This window comes from Podarcis pityusensis (assembly GCF_964106645.2).
Source record: "Podarcis pityusensis genome assembly, chromosome: 13".
NCBI lineage: Eukaryota > Metazoa > Chordata > Lepidosauria > Squamata > Lacertidae > Podarcis > Podarcis pityusensis.
Window position 1 is genome coordinate 49,295,572 of NC_138038.1, and position 17,495 is coordinate 49,313,066.

Genomic DNA, 17,495 nt, shown 5'->3' on the forward strand with positions numbered 1-17,495 from the left:
AGAGAGATACGGGCAAGCGAGGTAGCACTAAGCGCCACAGAGCGAGCCAAGGCAGAAGGCGAGGGAGGCAGGGAAGGAAGAAAGATTGTAAAATCAATTAAATGAGTTGCTAACGGAGCGTCGTGTCGACAATCTGTCGCTGACTGGAAAATATGAGCTGCCCAAATACACTCCCGGCTTGCACACCTCTGCCAGGCGGCCTTCGCGGGTCCTTCCATCACTCCTGTCAGAGGTCTGAGCCAGGGACACGGGGAGAAGGGACGGATCCGAAGAGAGGGGTCAGAAGGCCAAGCAAGGGGGAGAAGGAGGGGAGAGAAGGGGGACTACGGGGTGGGGGTCGCTGCGCACCCAAGGGTGTTTTATGGCGCTGGATGGGACAGGTGGAAGGAGCCGGGAGATGGCAGAGAAAGGAGGGTGGGAGAAGGGAAGGGGATGGAGGGATGGAGGGAGGCTGGCGAAGGAGGGAGAGGAAGACAATAATTGGAGAAAGGGATGTGTGATGAATGGAAGGCTCAGGGGAGGGAGGGAGGGGAGATGCAATCGCCTCCTTTGAGAGGGAGAGGAAAGGGTAGGAGGGGAAGAAAGAGTGTGGCAAGGAAGAAGGGAAGAGAGAGAGAGAGAGACAGAGAGAGAGAGAGAGGGAAAGATGGTCTGGAGGAAAAGGAAGGTGGGTGGGGGAATGAATGGAAAGAAGTGCTGGCGGGGGGGGGGTCCCAAAAAAGGACTCTTAACAACTCCCCCGCCCTGAGATGGTGGCGATTTGGGAACGCTGGTGGGAGACCCAACACACATCCCTGCTTTTTTTGGCGGGGGGGGGGAGGGAGAAAATACACCGTCCCTTTCTTCCCACCCCCACTCCAAAAAGCCACTTCTTCCTCACTGCCCCCCCCTCCAAAACCGCTTCAGTTTTGGGGAGGGAGCCTTCCTCTCTCCATCCTTTCTTGGGGAGGAGGCAGGATTAAGACTCCGAAGAAGAAGGGGACGCGGGAGCGCGCCCAGCCTCCTCCTCCTCTCTCCCCCCCCCCCCGCCTATTCTGCTGTCACATTCAGAAACGGCCCCCCTCGCCTCTCCGCTTTGCCCGGCTTGTCATTCCTCCATGAGGCTACCTCTCCATCCCGGGGACCCCCGGCGCCCAACTCTCCTCCCCAGCCCGGCTCCCCTTCCTGCTTCGCCCGCCCGGCTCTCCCTTCCGCCGCCTCCGCCCGCACATTGTTCCGCCGTCCGTCCCCCCCTGCTCGCCATCCATCCTCCCTCCTGCCCGCCTCGCCCGGCCCGGCCCTGCGCCTCGCTCAGCCCCGGCGGCGCCCTTCCTTCCTTCCTTCCCTCCTTCCTCCCTTCCCTCCTTCCTCCGGCCGGCCAGCCCTGCGCGCTCCAGCCCGGCAGCCCCTCTCCATCCCCGCCTCCGGGCGGCTGCCTCTGCCTCTGCTGCTGCCCCCTTTGGCGCTCCGGCGCGCCGCGCTGCTTGCTCCTTTCCTCCTCCTCCTCCCTCTTCCTCCTCCTGCCGCCGCTGCTCCTCTTCTTCTCCTCCTCCTCCTCCTTCTCCTTCTCCCCTTCCCCGATCCTCCTCCCGCCTTCTCGGCTCGCCTCTCTCCCCGCTTACGCGCTCGCTGGCTCGGAGCGAGGGATAGGAAATCGATGCCACTTACACCTCCGCGGGAAGAGAGAGGGGGACCAGCAGGCGCCGCTGACGCTCTCGGCCGCCGGGCGGGGTGGGGTGGCGGGCGGGCGGGCAGGCAGGCGGGGAGGGGGCGGCCCGGCTGGATCGGGGAAGGGGCGCGCAAGCGAGGCAGGGCTCTCCCTCGGCGCAGTTGTCAGCGCGGCTCCGTCTGGCTGCTGCCTGGCCGGCCGGCTTGCCTGGCTGCTGGCTGGCTCTCTCTCTCGCTCTCTCCTCCTCGGCGCCTCTCTCCTCCTCGCTCCGGCTCAGGCAGGCAAAAATCGATGGGGTTCGCCGCGCCGGGGCTTCCCCATTGATTTACACTCGTCCGCCTCCCCGCCTGCCTCGTTCCCTCGCTCCGCGGACCTGGCGGCTGCCTTCCAACACAATGGAATAATCAATTCAGCCCCGCGCTCGCCCCCCGCCTCCCCGCAGCCACACACACACATACACACACACAGAGCTACACGCAGGCACACACACACATACACATACACAGAGCCACGCACCGGAGGGAGGAGCCAGCCGGCAGGTGCAGCCGAGCATCATGGGAAATGTAGTCCCTCCCCCGCCTCCGGAGCTGGCAAGGTCAAGGCTCCAGCAGCAGCCGCCGGCGTCAGCATCGTCCTCTCGCTGGCTGCTTTGATTGCCTTTGTGCCTTTCCAAAGCAAGGCTGCTTCTTCGCGGCTTTGTTGCGCTGCGCACAACAACCCGGCGAGGTAGGTCAGGCAGGCCTGAGTAAGAAGGGAAGAGGTCAGATCAGGCCGCAAGGACCCAGCCTAGTGCAGCAGCCTGGTCTCCGCAGTGGCCGGCCGGATGCTTGGGGAACACCAGCAAGTGGGATCTGGACACAAGGGCCCTGTCCCCTTCGGAGGTTTCCAAGGACTGGTATTGCTGCCAGAGCACAGCCTTTGTGGCTAGGAGACATCGACTGCCCTCTCTTCCTCCACGAATTTGTCCAAGCCTCTTTTAAAGCCATTCAAGTCAGTAGCCTCCTGTGGGAGGGAGTTCCACCGGCTAACCATCTGCTGTGTGAAGAAGGAGTTTGTTTTACCTGTCCCGAATCTTCAGCTTCCTGGCATGACCACGACATCTAGTGAGAAAGGGAGAGAAACCTTTCTCTATGCAAAGCATGGTTTTATAAACTTCTATCATGTCGCCCCTGACATGCCTTTTTCTGCAAACTCCAAAGTCGCAGGCGCTGCAACCTTTCTTCACAGGGGGGTCGCGCCAACCTCCCTTGATCAGAGCGCTGTGGCGCTTGGTTTCCTGCTTCCAGGATTCTTGGCCTCTGCAAGAAGAGGAAACCTTATCAAGGAAGAGCCTTTGCTGTGGTCCAGAGTCTTCTGCTGTCCTGTTGTCTTATACCAGGCACAAGGAGTCATCCACTTTGCCTAGTATCTCTGGGCCTGAGAAGAGCTTTCAGCATCACCCGATCCTTTTGGCTGGCAGAATCTCGGACGTCACATTGTGAATAATAAGTGGTTTATCACTGAGCTACGGCCCACCCCATCATCATTATTATAGATGAGATACACCCTAATAAATAATTGCATTTATTCCTCAGCAAGGCGATTGCTTTACAGCATCTCTGCAAGGCCGGTCAATAATCTTCTCATTCTGCAAAGGGCAATAATTTTGCATGGCCTGCCCAGCCCCAGGGTGGTCTCTTCCCTTGGGGGTCTTCTGTCCACCCACAGCGCTGAGCCCGGGATTCCCGCCCTCTTCAGGGGTCTCCAGGGCAAAAGAGGAGAGGGATTTCTGCACTTTAAACTGTGCATAGAAGAATGCCAAGAGCCATAGTGTCATCTACCCAAATTCCCACGCGCGCACACACAAGGATTTGAGAGCCCAGACCTCTTTTGCATCTGACCACTTTAAGCTCAGGTCCTGTGATCCGGTGATGGACATTGCTGGTAGAGTAGAAGGCAGGGAGGCCAACATTAGGTGGCGCCAGAGAGCCGACAAATTAGTTTTGCGGTGTACAAGGACAAAGGGGTTAGCCAGAGCCACCTGCAAGACTGGTCGTAGGAAGGCAGGGAGATGGAGGCTGCCTTCAGTGAGGGTGGGGGGACAATGACTGCCCCCCATTCATCTTAATGGACTGGGCTGGGCTGCTGAGCTCCTTTTAACCCCAGGGTGGCTGCATCCCTGACCATTGCTCATGCTGGCTGGGACTGACAGGTTCTGCAGTCTGAGAACATCTGGAAGGCCGAAGTGCCCCCCCCCTGCAATTTTTAACTAGAGCTGTCAGGGTTCTGGTTGTACATCTGGATTTAGAAATTCTTAGCTTTCCTAGCAAGTTTATGGCACAGGAAATTCGGATCAGGGAATGTCTAGGCTCCTAGACAAGGGTCAGCAAACCTTTTCAGCAGGGGGCTGGTCCACTGTCCCTCAGACCTTGTGGGGGGCCAGACTATATTTTGGAGGGGGGGGAGAACCAGTTCCTATGCCCTACAAATAACCCAGAGATGCATTTTAAATAACACATTCTACTCATGTAAAAACACCGGGCAGGCCCCACAAATAACCCAGAGATGCATTTTAAATAAAAGGGCACATTCTACTCATGTAAAAACAAACTGATTCCAGAACCATCTGCGGGCCGGATTTAGAAGGCAATTGGGCCGGATCCAGCCCCCAGACCTTAGTTTGCCTACCCATGCTCTTAGGACATTCCCCACTCGGAGCACTCTGGTGTGATCTTCCCAACTCCTCAAGAAAGCATTAGAAGTTGGTGTCGTATAAGTGCAGGCGCTTTGTTCCTGCCATCCATCATTATTTAAGGCTGCAACCCAATTAGAGGCATTTTTAATTGCTTAATCATATGAGCTGGAGCCGATTAATCAAATAGGTTATCGATTAAATTAGCATACATTTGCATCTGGGCGTTTCTGAAAACCCTGAACTTGATTTCCTTTGTTTTCATCATCTTTATAAGAAGAGGGGTTGTCCCAACTGAAGAGAAAACGCAGAATGCCTCCTTTAAGGTAATCTCCAAAGGAATAGCTGGTTAAAGTCACACCTGCTCCATACCTTTAGTGTACATTCCCACCCCAAAGAATTCTGGGAACTGTAGTTCCCCCCTCCGAGAGCTATGATTCCCAGACCCAGCACCCTTAACAAGCCACAATTCCTAGGATTCTTCGGTTGGGTTAGGCAACTGTGTGCTTTAACTGGATTGCTGTATTCAAGAAAGAATTATACAAATCTTGCAGATTTTATAAAGACTCCATCATGCAAAAATTGACTGGCTCTGGTTTGTTCCCAGGTGAAAATTTTACTTGAAATAAACGGACAGTGATCAGGCTAATTGCAAAAGCCCTTTAATAAATGAGATATTATAGTGACCGCTAGCTGGACCAATCTTACAGGAAAAAGAAAGGTAGTTCAATGTCACAGGTGCTGGTTTTAATACTTTTCACAGCCAGGGAGCCACCCCTGACTCTTAATTGCGTGTAAAAGTCTTAAAACAATTAATTGCCTCTACTTACAAAGGAACATACCTAAGGACATTCTCAAATTAATTCAAAAACAGGTCTGGCCATCTAGCCTGGAAAGGCAGTCTTGGGAGACACTTTTATTTACAAAAGGAATGTTTGAACAGCATTTGAATTTCCTTGTATTTTGAAAGGGTGGTAAATACAGGCTTTCCTGGCCTGTTCGGTTCCATCTCCTGTCAATTTCACATAATCCTTCCTGCTCATTATGGGATGTCAGCGCTTGATATGATTTCAACATAATCCACCTTGCTAGTCTACTTTTGCGAAAGAAGCCATTGAACTGCACCAGAGTTTCCTGGAAAACCTAAAGGAGGACAAAAACTGGTTTTTATTTATTTATATTAGTTTTTTTAAAATTGTATTGTGTTATTAAAAAAAACCTTAATAAAATTGGGGGGGGGGGATAAATAAAACCTAATGGTTAGAGCTATGGGACGACCTTGGGCCGTTCTTCTGAATGATGTTATGATCTTTTCCTGCCATTGTGAAATTTTAGCACCCCATTCTATCTCTGCTGTTTCCCCAAGAGAAGTTGGGGTCCCTGGCAGATCTCCCAGACAGCTTAGCTTCTGCAAAGCTATTCTATCTATTTGACTAGTTTCAATGAAGTGAAGAGGAAATAAAACCATCCATATTCTGTAGCGATTCTTTGGCTACTTCTGTCTGTGTGGCACACTTGCCTGCCTGGGATTCCTTGGGATATTTGGGGGAAATGGGGTTTGGGTGAGGAAGCCTTTTTACAACGCACAGACATGCCCTTTATAGGAAAGGTGTACAAATGCTGGGAAATATTTCAGTGCAGGTAGATTTGCTTCTCAGTTTCCGGTCCAAGGTGTCAGGATTCATCTCCTGAAGTTTACCTCCTAATCAGCACTACCTGCTTCCATGTCAACTCCTTCTTGTCAGGAGAAAATACAATTTTTTTTTAATAAAAAGCCCATCACCCCGATGAGACACGAATCTTTTCAAATCTGCAGTTGGCAACACCTTTTTTTCCTAGCCGAGCAAATATTGTTCAATCCATTCATCTAACGGAGCAATTAAAAAAAACCAAAACCCACCGAAACTTGCTTTTTTGAATTAATTATTATTAGTCACTTTGAAGAGTTCCGTTTCAGAGTGGGCAGGGCGCAATATATAGTAGAAATTAAAGGGAGAGAAAGGAAGAAGAAAAAAAGGAATTTCTTCCAGGGCTGCAGACAGAACCCAACGTTGCCTCTCTTCCCCATCATCCTTCCAGGGGAACCCAGGCGTCCCGGGCCCTGCCTGGAAGGGGTTAAGCGCGCGCCCCCTCCCTCTTTGGCAATGCACTCCCCCCCCCCCGCTGTTCTTAATTGCAGCTTTCCTGTTGCCGTGGCAACCGTGATCGAGGGAGCGAGACAGGCGCAGGGGGAGAGGAATAAAAAAACAGAGCGCGGAGAGAGAGAGAGAAAGGGAAAAAGCGAAGGAAGGAGGGAGCAGCCGAGCGGAGAAAGCACCTGCTCGCCGGCCTGCAGGAAGGGGCGGGGAAACTACAACTCCCAGGCGCCTTTGCGCCACCCACCAGCAGCCGGCTTCGGCATCCTTGCCACTCTTCCTCTTCCTCCATTTGTGATTTACTATAATTTTATTATTATTATTATTTTGCATGCTTTAAACTAAAAATTTAAATTAAAAAAAGATGCATCGCTTGGTCTCCCTTTAAGGCCCAGTTTGCAAAGTGCATTGATTCGTTTCCTTGCGTTATTTTGGCAGCGCCGCCTTCTCGCTTTCTGTGCATTCCTCTCTGCCGGGCGTCGACATGGCGTCGGGCTCCGATGGCGGCGAGGAGGCGGCGGAGGCTCCGGACTCCCCGGCCGGGAAAGGTCAGTCGGAGGCGCCGAGGGGAAACCCCCGCCGCCAGGGGGCGCTGCTGCTGCGCGGCGTGCAGGCGGCTGGCAGTGGAGGGCGTCGGTAGGGGGCGGTGTGGGGCAAAGGCAGAAGCCATGGGGAGGAAGAATGCGGGGCGCAAAGTGGGTATTGTTTCTTTTGGGGGGGGGGATAATCTGACAGCCACCCCAAGCGGGGCCAGATTAAGGCATGCTGCAGGACCAGTGCCATATAAAATAAACAAACTACAGTGGTACCTCGGGTTAAGTACTTAATTCGTTCTGGAGGTCCGTACTTAACCTGAAACTGTTCTTAACCTGAAGCACCACTTTAGCTAATAGGGCCTCCTGCTGCTGTCGTGCTGCCGCCGGAGCACGATTTCTGTTCTCATCCTGAAGCAAAGTTCTTAACCTGAAGCACTATTTCTGGGTTAGAGGAGTCTGTAACCTGAAGCGTATGTAACCCGAGGTACCACTGTATATCTTAGGGCCCCACTCTCTTGGGGAACCCCGAAAAATTTAAAGGAAAAAACAACAACTGGATGTACATTTCCAAAATATAAGATAAAAAACAAATAAAACCTACATACAGCAACAGTGTTTTGTGGCTTTAGATACCTATGAGGTCCATAAATGACCATATAGCATATATTCAACACAAAAAAACAGCGACAATTTGTTGCTGACAAAGGACAGCTGGACATACAAAGGGCCCCATTACCTTCAGCGGCTGAGGGCCTCATCAAACCTAAATTCAGCCCTGCGCAGGACCCCAACCTAACCTATGTCACATTCATTAGGACCCCATAGTTACGGCTCTGTGCAATTGTTGAGAAATATAAACTAGAGCCCCAGAGCATTGCCAGGAAAAAGTGCATAGAATGTAAAGAGTCCTACTTGAGGCTCCGTGGGGAGGAGGAGTAGCATAGGGATTACCTTGTTGTAATCCGCCCTGGGAACTTCAGGCAATAAATTGAACAAAATATAGCATTAAAAGATGCTTAAAACTAATTACGGTACTAGCACAAGAACGGGGAGGAGGAGATCCTAAAATTTCTGTTCTGTGTCAAAGGCCAGGGTAAAGAGCAGTCAGCTAATTTCTACTCAATGGGGTATAAATATAATAATGCAGATTTTGACCAGCCCGCCGTTGTTTAGAAAATTAATGAATTAAAAATCAGGGCTTAGGGCGGCCATTAAGAGGATGGCTCTGAGTGCCTTTGCTTGGCAAGCGATGACTTCCCCCTCTTTCCCAAAACCTCGGGGGTGAGAAATTTTTTTCAAGTCAAGGGAGTAGGTAAGACTTGAGGTTTATTTTCTGTCTCCTACTTTAGAAAAGCATTTCAAAAATTAAGCGTTCCAAACAGGATGGGGCCGATGCAGAATTGTGTCGGGGAATGTGTAGGGTGGGGAAATCAAATTTTTATATTTATGTACATATATATATATATATAGGCTGCATCAGAATTAATTCGTTCCTGCTCCCTTGCACAGATTCCGCCTCAGGCTCTATTGAGGTGGAGCAGAAGTTCCTTTTTGGGCCTGACGCCGTGCAGAAGCTGAAGGGGCTGGGTGCGATGCCGGAAGCCAGCGTCTCCTTCCGCGACCGGTACTACGACGTTCCCGATTGGCACCTCACGCTAGCAGATCATTGGCTCCGGCAGCGCGAAGGGGCTGGCTGGGAGCTGAAATCCCCCCTGTGGCCACTAGAGGGTGCCGCCGTTAGCCGGGGGCAGCAGAACCTTCCGGAACCGCCAGCTGGAGCCCGGAGCCACGAGCCGCAGCACCCGCCTCAGCCACTAGAGGGCAGGACGCACCTGGCCACGCAATACCAGGAAGTGACCTGCCCCCGAGACATCGTGGCCCGCGTCTGTGGCCTGCTGGGCGTGGACCCGGCCGCGGGTTGGCAGAGCGACGTGGCCAGAGCAGTGGAGGAGCTGGGCCTGCAGGAGTTTGCCAGCTTTGTCACCCAGCGGTGCAAATACCGCCTAGCCAGCCTCCGCCTGACGGTGGATCTCGACGAGATGGACTTTGGCTATGCCGTGGGAGAGGTGGAGGCAATGGTTTTGCGGGAGCAGGAAGTTCCAGAGGCTCTGGAGAGGATACAGGAGCTGGGAATTCGGCTGGGTGAGGGAGGAGTTTGGCTATTTTGACCCAGGAATTGCCCTCTTAGTGGGGATCAAGCCAAAGGCGGCCCGTCTAGCCCAGCTTCCTGTTCTCAGTGGCCCATCAAATGCCACCCATTGATGCCCGCAGATAGGGCAACATCAGTGCCCTCCCCACTCACAATTCCCAGCAGAGCCAATGTGGCTCCACGAATTTGTCCAATCCTCTTCCAAAAGCACCTAAGGGTCTCGCAAATATTGTATTTTTCGCTCTATAAGACTCACTTTTTCTCTCCTAAAAAGTAAGGGGAAGTGTGTGTGCGTCTTATGGAGCGAATGCAGGCTGCGCAGCTATCCCAGAAGCCAGAACAGCAAGAGGGATCGCTGCTTTCGCTGCGCAGCGATCCCTTTTGCTGTTCTGGCTTCTGAGATTCAGAATATTTTTTTCTTGTTTTCCTCCTCCAAAAACTAGGTGCGTCTTGTGGTCTGGTGCGTCTTATAGAGCGAAAAATACGTTAGTTTAGTGGCAGATTCAGAAATGCAGGGTCCCCTCTGTGAAAGTCACAGCTTCTAAGATCAGACCATAATCTTGTAATTATAATCGGGGGGTGCATCGCAACAATGGGTGCAGATCTCCGCATGTTGCCTTCTAAGCTAGATCTACTGTTTTCTGGGCCCGGGCGGATGGTTTGGAGTGCTCCGGAACTTTTTTCCAGGGTGGCTCGAGTGGTGTTTTTCGTGAGGTTCCCTTGTACGTAACAGAATCAGCCTGGATAGCTCGGTCGGTTGGAGCGTGGTGTTGAGAACGCCAAGGTTTCAGGTTCAATCCCCGTATGGGACAGCTGCAAATTCGGGTTGGACTAGATGATCCTTAGGGTCTCTTCCAAGTCTGTGATTCTATAAACTTGCACACAGGATACAGAACAGCTCCTTGTGCGCCTTCTGCAGAGTGACCCTAGGCACCTATCCTCGGGGGCTAAAAAACTCTGTTTTCATGCTTCTTGCGTGGCTGTAGGACACTGGAGATGGGGCTCCTCACTTTGGGGGGGCCTGATTAACAAGTCTTTTCTCCCTCTTCTTAAGCACCCCTCAAAATATTTTTTTAAAGTACAAAATACAAACGAGAACTGCTTGATGCTTAGTTCTGGGTCTCACCCTGTTACCAAACTAACGTTCTCCTCTCTTTCTGGTCTCCCTGGCAGGCCTGGATATGAAATCCCCGATTCCTGGCAAGATGTCTGTCTACCTGTGTAAATTCCGACCTGCACACTATGAGGCCCTCATGAGAGCTGGGTTGCTGCGGAAAGTGAGAGCTGCAGCGGATGAGGAGGGGAACTGACTGGGGCTGGAAAAACGGGGCTGGGGGCTACGCTTCGGGCAAGAGAGAAAGTCCGCTACCTGAACCGAGAGGACAATTCGGACCACGTTCCTCCCACCCACCCCTCCTTTCTTCCCCCTCTGCCAAACCGTCCAACTCCATTCAACATCTGGAATGGCTTTCGACACCCCGCGGCAGTCGGGAGCCTTGCATGACATCACAGCAGGTCAGCCAATAGCAGCCGGGCCTGGGCAGAGGGGCTCCCTGCTGCGAAACAGCCAGGAGTTTGCCCTGTTACACAAGAACGGAGAATGCGTTGAGAAGATATTTATTCACGCTGAAAGCTCAAAGGCCGTTCGATGTAGAGCGGCAGGGGGCAGGTTTAGAGATGGGGGTGAGGGGAGAGAGAAAGGAAGGAGGAGGGGTACGCAGTGTGGCCTCGCCCAAGCTGGAACACACCCACAAACCCAGGGGCTACCAATTCCAGCAGCCCCATCTGGAGGGTGCCACATATTGTGGATCTGCGGAACTCACCGCCCTTGCATAGTGTAACAGCGCCCGGCAGAATGCTAAGACAGGGCTTCCCCGGAGTGGTTCTTGCACTACTCTCAGTGTGCATCAACTGCAGCGTCGCTATCGCTGGGGCCAGCCAGCGTCTGGAAGGGAGGTTTGTTGGACCTACCAGCAGCACGGCCAGAGGTGGAAAAACCAAATCCGGCAATGAAGAGGGCTAGCTGGTGTTTGTGTTTGTTTTTGTTAAAGAGGGCTTTCCCCCTCCACCCCCCAACCCACTCTTTATCTCCATCGATTTCCATTTAGTCTCCCTCAGTTGTTGTGGAGTTTCCCCCATCTGGCTGATCAATTGAATTGATCTGCCAGCAGCTGGGAGTGAGGAGGGAGAAAGTGGGCTGGCTGAGACGGGGATTCCCCTTCTCCCGCCCGCCTCCCTCTTTCGGAAATCCCTCTTTGGATCCGGCGAGAGAGGCGCCCTCTGCCCTTCCGCCTGTGCAAAAGGGGAGCACCCATGGGGGTTGTTTTTTGGGGCACCCAACTGGAGCAGAGGCGCCACCTGGTGGTGAGATGGTGTCATTGCAAGGGTTTTTTCCCAGCCCTTCCCTTCCCTCGGAGTGGAGTGCATTTTAGGGGGACCTGTGAGGAGGGAGGGGTACAGTGGGCCGCTCGCTCTTCATTTCCAGGCAGCCTCAGGGAATGAGTTGATTTCCTTGATCTGTTGCACCAGCGCTCCAGAGGGCAGAGTGTAGGCAAGTCGTAACCTCATGCGGAGCGGGAGCTGGAATCAGAAAGGGATAAGACTTACTTGACGCTGGGTGTATAATCTTTGCTTGCAAACATTAAAAGCTGCATTCTGCAAAACAGAAAGCTCTGGATTCGATGCTGTGGAAACCCCAGCGTTCATTCCTTTTCTACGAGACCTAAGACGCTAGTCCTTAGTGTAGCTGGAAGAGCGAGGGCGACGTGTGTTGTGTTAAATGGGGAAAGAGAGTGAATTCGGGCGGCTGAGACTGCTGGAGAATACCCTCCTTGAAGGAACAGGAAGTGACATCACCCTGGTGCCTGTTAAGCTAACCAAGGTGAAGTCAACCAGCGAGGGCAGAGGAGGAAGTGACATCACCGCTGTCTTTGTGATGTGGGAGTGTGACGGTGCCACTTCCTGTTTTCAGCGGGAAACATCCTTCTGATGCTGCCGACAGAAGTGGCCCGCAGGAAGTTTAAGCAATAGAGTCTCTGCTAATGTCTCTTAACGTCACTTTGCAGGAGTAGAGGAAGTGATGTCACCACCTTGCTTTAAGTGATGGCCAGGCAGGAAATGACATCGCTGCTCAGATCACAGGTTAATTCCCACTCCCTGGCCGCACGTATATCCCTCCTCTCACTCTGCTTACCTTTTTGGGGTTCAATACTCGGATGAGCTGGGTGATGGAGGCCCCACCCTGGCCTGGGACTGTAGAGCCACTCGGTGCCAGCAGCTCCACTTGGAAGGACTGTCAGAAGAGGAGCAGGCGAAAGTCCAAACAATGCATATCATTTAAAAAAAAAAAGAAAAAAGTTTTTGACCCCTGCAAAATCCAGGGCCGTTTCCCTTCCTGCTTTCTCCCCCCCCTGCCCTGCAAAAGGATTTCATTTGCAATTTAAAACATTATGGATGACAGCATTATCCCTTTGTCTGATCCTCTTTTAAACCCTCTTCCAAGTTGGCCATCACTGCCTCCAGTGGCAGTGAGTTCCATAGTTCGTGTAAAGAATTACCGTATTTTTTGCTCTATAACACTCACTTTTTCCCTCCTAAAAAGCAAGGGGAAATGTGTGGGCGTCTTATGGAGCGAATGCAGGCTGCGCAGCTATCCCAGAAGCCAGAACAGTAAGAGGGGTTGCTGCTTTCGCTGCGCAGCGATCCCTCTTGTTGTTCTGGCTTCTGAGATTCAGAATATTTTTTTCCTTGTTTTCCTCCTCCAAAAACTAGGTGCGTCTTATGGTCTGGTGCGTCTTATAGAGCGAAAATACGGTGCTTCCTTTTGCCTGCCCAGAAACCCTTCGCTGGGCGACCTCTGGCACTGGGAGGAGCATAAAGGAGGCTGCTGCTCCTTCTTAAGAACACCAGCAGATTTTTCTTGGCTGCTGGGTGAGGCCAAAGGGGGTCCCCATCTAGCCCAGCATCCCAGCATCCTCTTCTCCCGGGGGCCCAGCAGATGCCCCACTGAGGAAGCCCACAAGCAAGACCCCACGGCCGCAGCGGTCCTCCTCAGTTGTGATTCCCAGCAACTCACATTCAGAAGCATTGCGGCCGCTGTGGCTCGTGGCTGCCTCTGCGTCCTCTCCCAACCCTCTTCTAAAGCCACCCGGGGCCTCACCTTGGGGACGGCCACTTGCAGACAAAACCCGGCCACGTCGTGGGGGGTCCTGTTGGAGACGGTGGCCGTGATGAGCAGCAACGTGGGCTCCAGCAGCGGCCGGTCCATGGAAAATTCGACCAGCAGGCCGTCTTGTTCGTACGCAACCATGCGGGCGATGGCGGAGGCTGCAGGGAGGGAAGGGCGGCCAGCTAAGTCTAGTTCCCCTCCGGCCACCACCCTGTGAGGTACAGAAAGTCCCCAGAGCCATGCCAAGCCAGGGCACACCTGAGCATGTGCAAAGGGCCTTGCCCTCGCCTGAGTAACCCCAGGCAGCGTACACAGGACTGGCACTGTGACCTTCCAGCTCAGAGGCTGTGGCTTTTGGGTCCCCTCTTTTGGCCCTTCACAATAATATGTGACCACATGGCTAAGCAGGGAGCAGTCTGGTCTCTTCTGTATTTTTCTCTGGAAATGCTGTGAGTGCCATTCATAGAAGGGGTTTCATTGGACCCTGCAGCTTTCCCTTTGTTGCATTACTCAAAACAGAGCAGCTTTCAATAATGATAAGAGTAATAATAATAATAAGAAGAAGTGCTATTTTTCTAGGAAAAAAGGAGTCAAACTCACCACAAACACCTCCCTCATTCTCTTAGGATGGCAATGATGCCCACCTGGAAATGCCGGAACTGAGTTCCAGCTGAAAAAAGCCCTAATAATATTAATTATTATTTCTTATTCCCTGCCCACCTGACTGGGTTTCCCCAGCCACTCTGGGCAGCTCCCAACAGAAAATTAAAACAGGATAAAACATCAAACATTAAAAGCTTCCCTAAACAGGGCTGCCTTCAGAGGTCTTCTAAAAGTCAGGTAGCTGCTTATTTCCTTGACATCTGATGGGAGGGCGTTGCACAGGGTGGGCACCACCACCGAGAAGGCCCTCTGCCTGGTTCCCTGCAAGCCCACTTCTTGCAGGGAGGGGACCGCCAGAAGGCCCTCGGAGCTGGACGTCAGTGTCTAGGCAGAACGATGGGGGTGGAGACGCTCCTTCAGGTATACAGGTATATTTTAGTGCTCATTGTTAAAACTCAACAAGAGCGCTACAGCTGTTGTTAAAGGGGGGCAGTGCTTTTGCTCAGAAATGCCCATGTGAGGTGGAGAAACAAGCTCTCTTTACTTTATTTCATCTGTCTGGAAAACCCCCAGAGGGCAGTGATGGAATGAAAGAATATTGGGGGGGGGGGGGGAGTTGTCCTTTGCAGACTCGCCTGAAAGGGTCTTGTCAAGAATCGAGCCGCAAAAAGCAAGCAGCTCCCTCCCCACTAGCAAAGAGCTTTTAGGTCAACATACCTGGGGCTTTCAGATCGCCAAGGAAATCGAGGAAGGATTCCACTGCCGGGGTGCCAGTGCTGGGCTGGGCTGGAGGGGGATCTGCGGGGCCTCCAAGGAGATCCAAAAGATCAGAGACCTACAGGGGAAGCAAGGGAGTGTTGAAGAGGGGATGGCGAGGTTGGGGGGATTCCCATCGCAGGGCACCAGTGCAGAGAGCTCTGGCAAAGGCATGCAGTGATAATCTGGGAAAGGAGAGGCAACAGAAACAGCACAGCCACTGCCGGGGGGGGCGGGGCGGTTTGCACATTAAAATAGGGCTGTGGGTGTTCAGACCACTTTAAAATTGCTGAAAGTCTTTGTGGGTCACTTAGTGGTTTTTCAGCCAGTGGTTTAGCCATTTTTATGTTCTGTGCTAGATGTGGAAGCAAGCCAGGGCTGGGAGGCATATAAATGATAAATGATAAAACCAATATTTAAAATTGATTAATTAAATATTTCTGCCACGGACTGCATGGATAAAGCTCACAGGTGGTTCACAAGCTGCACTTTCGAAACGCCTCCTTTAAAAATCAAGGCTTGAGTTCAGGTTTCACCCCCACCAACCCGGTTCGGTTCCAGTTCAGTTCAGCCTTTCTGTGGCGCAGCAACAAGCTCGCTGTCCGCCGAACTGATTTGTGTAAGGAAAGAGCTGAGATGATACAGGATTCCGGTTTATCAAAGGAGGTGGGCCAAATTAACAGCTGGGCTCTTCCAAATCCAGCATTCAGTGGCCTTATGTTTGGGTTCTGCTGTGGTGCTGCCAGTCTAGGGGAAGCGCAGATTGGCCAGCTCTGAAAACCAAATCCTTATTTGGAATTGGTAATCCTGGATTACGCGGGGCTTGCTCCCTGCTCCAAGATGTCACCTTGCCCAAACCTTCGGGGTTTGCCCTGCTCCCAAGTGCCCCCTGGTGCCAACCGTTTGCCAAAGTAACTCCCCACCTGGCCAGAATCCTGTTGCTGGACGTCGCTGGGCGCTGGCGCCACCTCCAGGATTCGAGGGGCATCAGCGGCCTCTCTTCCATTCTGCTCTTTTTCACTTCCTTCCTCGGTGTAGCCAGTTTTGTCGACTAAGGGCATCTTCTCCAGGACGGATGCTCTGGCAGGGAGAAAGAAAAAAAATTGAGAGATACGGGCCTTTTGTGGGGATTTATTTGGCAAGAGATGGGACGCGGGTGGAGCTGTGGGTTAAAGCACTGAGCCTCTTGGGCTTGCCGATCAGAAGGTTGATGGTTCGAATCCCCACGACTTGCTCGGTCCCTGCTCCTACCAACCTAGCAGTTCGAAAGCATGAACTGCAAGTAAATAGGTACCGCTCCGGCGGGAAGGTAAACGGCGTTTCCGTGCGCTGCTCTGGTTCGCCAGAAGCGGCTTAGTCATGCTGGCCACATGACCCGGAAGCTGTACGCCAGCTCCCTTGGCCAATAAAGCGAGATGAGCGCCGCAACCCCAGAGTCGTCCGCGACTGGACCTAATGGTCAGGGGTCCCTTTACCTTTACTTGGCAAGAGAGCGGGGAAGCAGGGTAGGAGAGAGATTTTATCTGCCGGTGACTTGGGACGGCTGTTTCCGCCCTCAACCCTCCTCACCCATCCTATGACCTGCGTGTCAGGAATAAAGGTTTCCAAAGCAGATTTTGGTACTGGTCTTCCTCTGTGGAGGTTTAGCCGCTGAAGGCTTCCTGTGAGCACCCACAAAGAATGTTTGCAAAGACTGTCAAGGCGGAAGGCCATTCGGAGCAAAGTTTTCAGCGCTCAAACTTGGATGGGGTGAAATGGGGAAGCTAGCTAAAAAATTGGGTGTTGTGTGAATGGAAGTGCCCACAAAGAAGGTCAGAATATGCAGCGCACCCGAGAACGAGAGCAGTTTCAGGCGCCTGTCTTGGCCAGGAGTACCTGAGGTGGTCGTACTTCCGGAAGAGGGCGTTGTACTCGACCGCCCGCTGCTGGAGCTCCACGTCGTGGCAGCTGCAGTAAATGGAAACCAGGCTCCGGATCCGACTTCTCAGGGCGGGCAGGGCAGGAAAAAAGAATTGAGGGGAAGAGGTTATGAGCAGCCTCTGCTTCGGGCAGAGAAGCAGGACGCAGAATGAGGCGGGAAATATTACAGAGGCAAATCAATTCAAAAGGCCTCACAGGATGGTCCAACGCTTGCCACGGCTACACCCTGCCAGTCGTAGAGTCGTAGGATTGTAGAGTTGGAAGGGAACCTAGGGGTCATCTAGCCCAATCCGCCTGCAACGCAGAAACTGCGGAATCCCTGACAGATGGCCCACCTCTGTTTCCAAAACCTGCAGTGAAGGAGAGGCCACTGCCTTCTGGGGGAGTCCTTTCCCCTGTCAAACAGCTCTTGCCGTCAGAAGGCTCATCCTTATGTTTTAAGTCAGAATCTCCTTGGCATTTGAATTCCGTCGGTTCCCAAAGATCACCAACGTTTTAATGTTTAATAGACTATTGTATTTTAATATTTTGTTGGAAGCCACCCAGAGTGGCTGGGGAAACCCAGCCAGATGGGTGGGGTATAAATAATAAATTTATTATTATTATTATTATTATTATTATTATTATTATTTGAATTTATATACCACCCTATACCCGGAGGTCTCAGGGCGGTTCACAGAAAAGATCAACTTAAAAACCACAATATATATCATCTAATAAGAACCCAATAACACCTCCCCCCCCCAAAAAAGAACCACATTTTAAAAGGGCAGAGGATCTGTTGGGTTCTTGGCCCCACGAGCCCAAACAACGTATTATGCACAAATGCATGTCACAGCAGTCCGATTTCAAACAGGAAATGCCTTTTCTAATTATTATTATTATTATAACGTCTGCCCTGGATTAGGA

The 17,495-nt window shown here is 52.3% G+C and overlaps 3 protein-coding genes and 1 long non-coding RNA gene across 4 annotated transcripts in view; 1 reads left to right on the forward strand and 3 right to left on the reverse strand.

Moving 5' to 3' along the window:
• The window catches only part of ZFHX2 (zinc finger homeobox 2), a 31,706-nt gene extending 29,995 nt beyond the window's left edge, over nt 1–1,711 (reverse strand). Inside the window, exon 1 of the mRNA XM_080979576.1 lies at nt 1,648–1,711. The gene's annotated coding sequence lies outside the window, so the exon portion shown is untranslated. The remainder of the gene's footprint in view (nt 1–1,647) is intronic.
• Nucleotides 1–10,578, forward strand: part of THTPA (thiamine triphosphatase) — a 53,292-nt gene extending 42,714 nt beyond the window's left edge. Inside the window, exons 3-5 of the mRNA XM_080979936.1 lie at nt 6,893–7,002; nt 8,500–9,132; nt 10,313–10,578. Coding sequence (XP_080836062.1) covers nt 6,893–7,002; nt 8,500–9,132; nt 10,313–10,449 — 880 coding nt within the window. The 3' untranslated portion in view covers nt 10,450–10,578. The remainder of the gene's footprint in view (nt 1–6,892; nt 7,003–8,499; nt 9,133–10,312) is intronic.
• LOC308462418 lies at nt 4,966–6,932 on the reverse strand. Its single transcript, XR_013979134.1, has 2 exons — nt 6,220–6,932; nt 4,966–5,462 (listed from the first exon to the last, which is right to left on the reverse strand). It is a non-coding gene; the product is annotated as an uncharacterized lncRNA (long non-coding RNA).
• A 162-nt stretch (nt 10,579–10,740) lies between the features above and the next one.
• Nucleotides 10,741–17,495, reverse strand: part of AP1G2 (adaptor related protein complex 1 subunit gamma 2) — a 29,075-nt gene continuing 22,320 nt past the window's right edge. The window contains 6 exon segments of the mRNA XM_080977480.1: nt 10,741–11,719; nt 12,333–12,431; nt 13,299–13,465; nt 14,628–14,745; nt 15,590–15,746; nt 16,542–16,746. Of these exon segments, the coding sequence (XP_080833606.1) occupies nt 11,615–11,719; nt 12,333–12,431; nt 13,299–13,465; nt 14,628–14,745; nt 15,590–15,746; nt 16,542–16,746 (851 nt within the window). The 3' untranslated portion in view covers nt 10,741–11,614.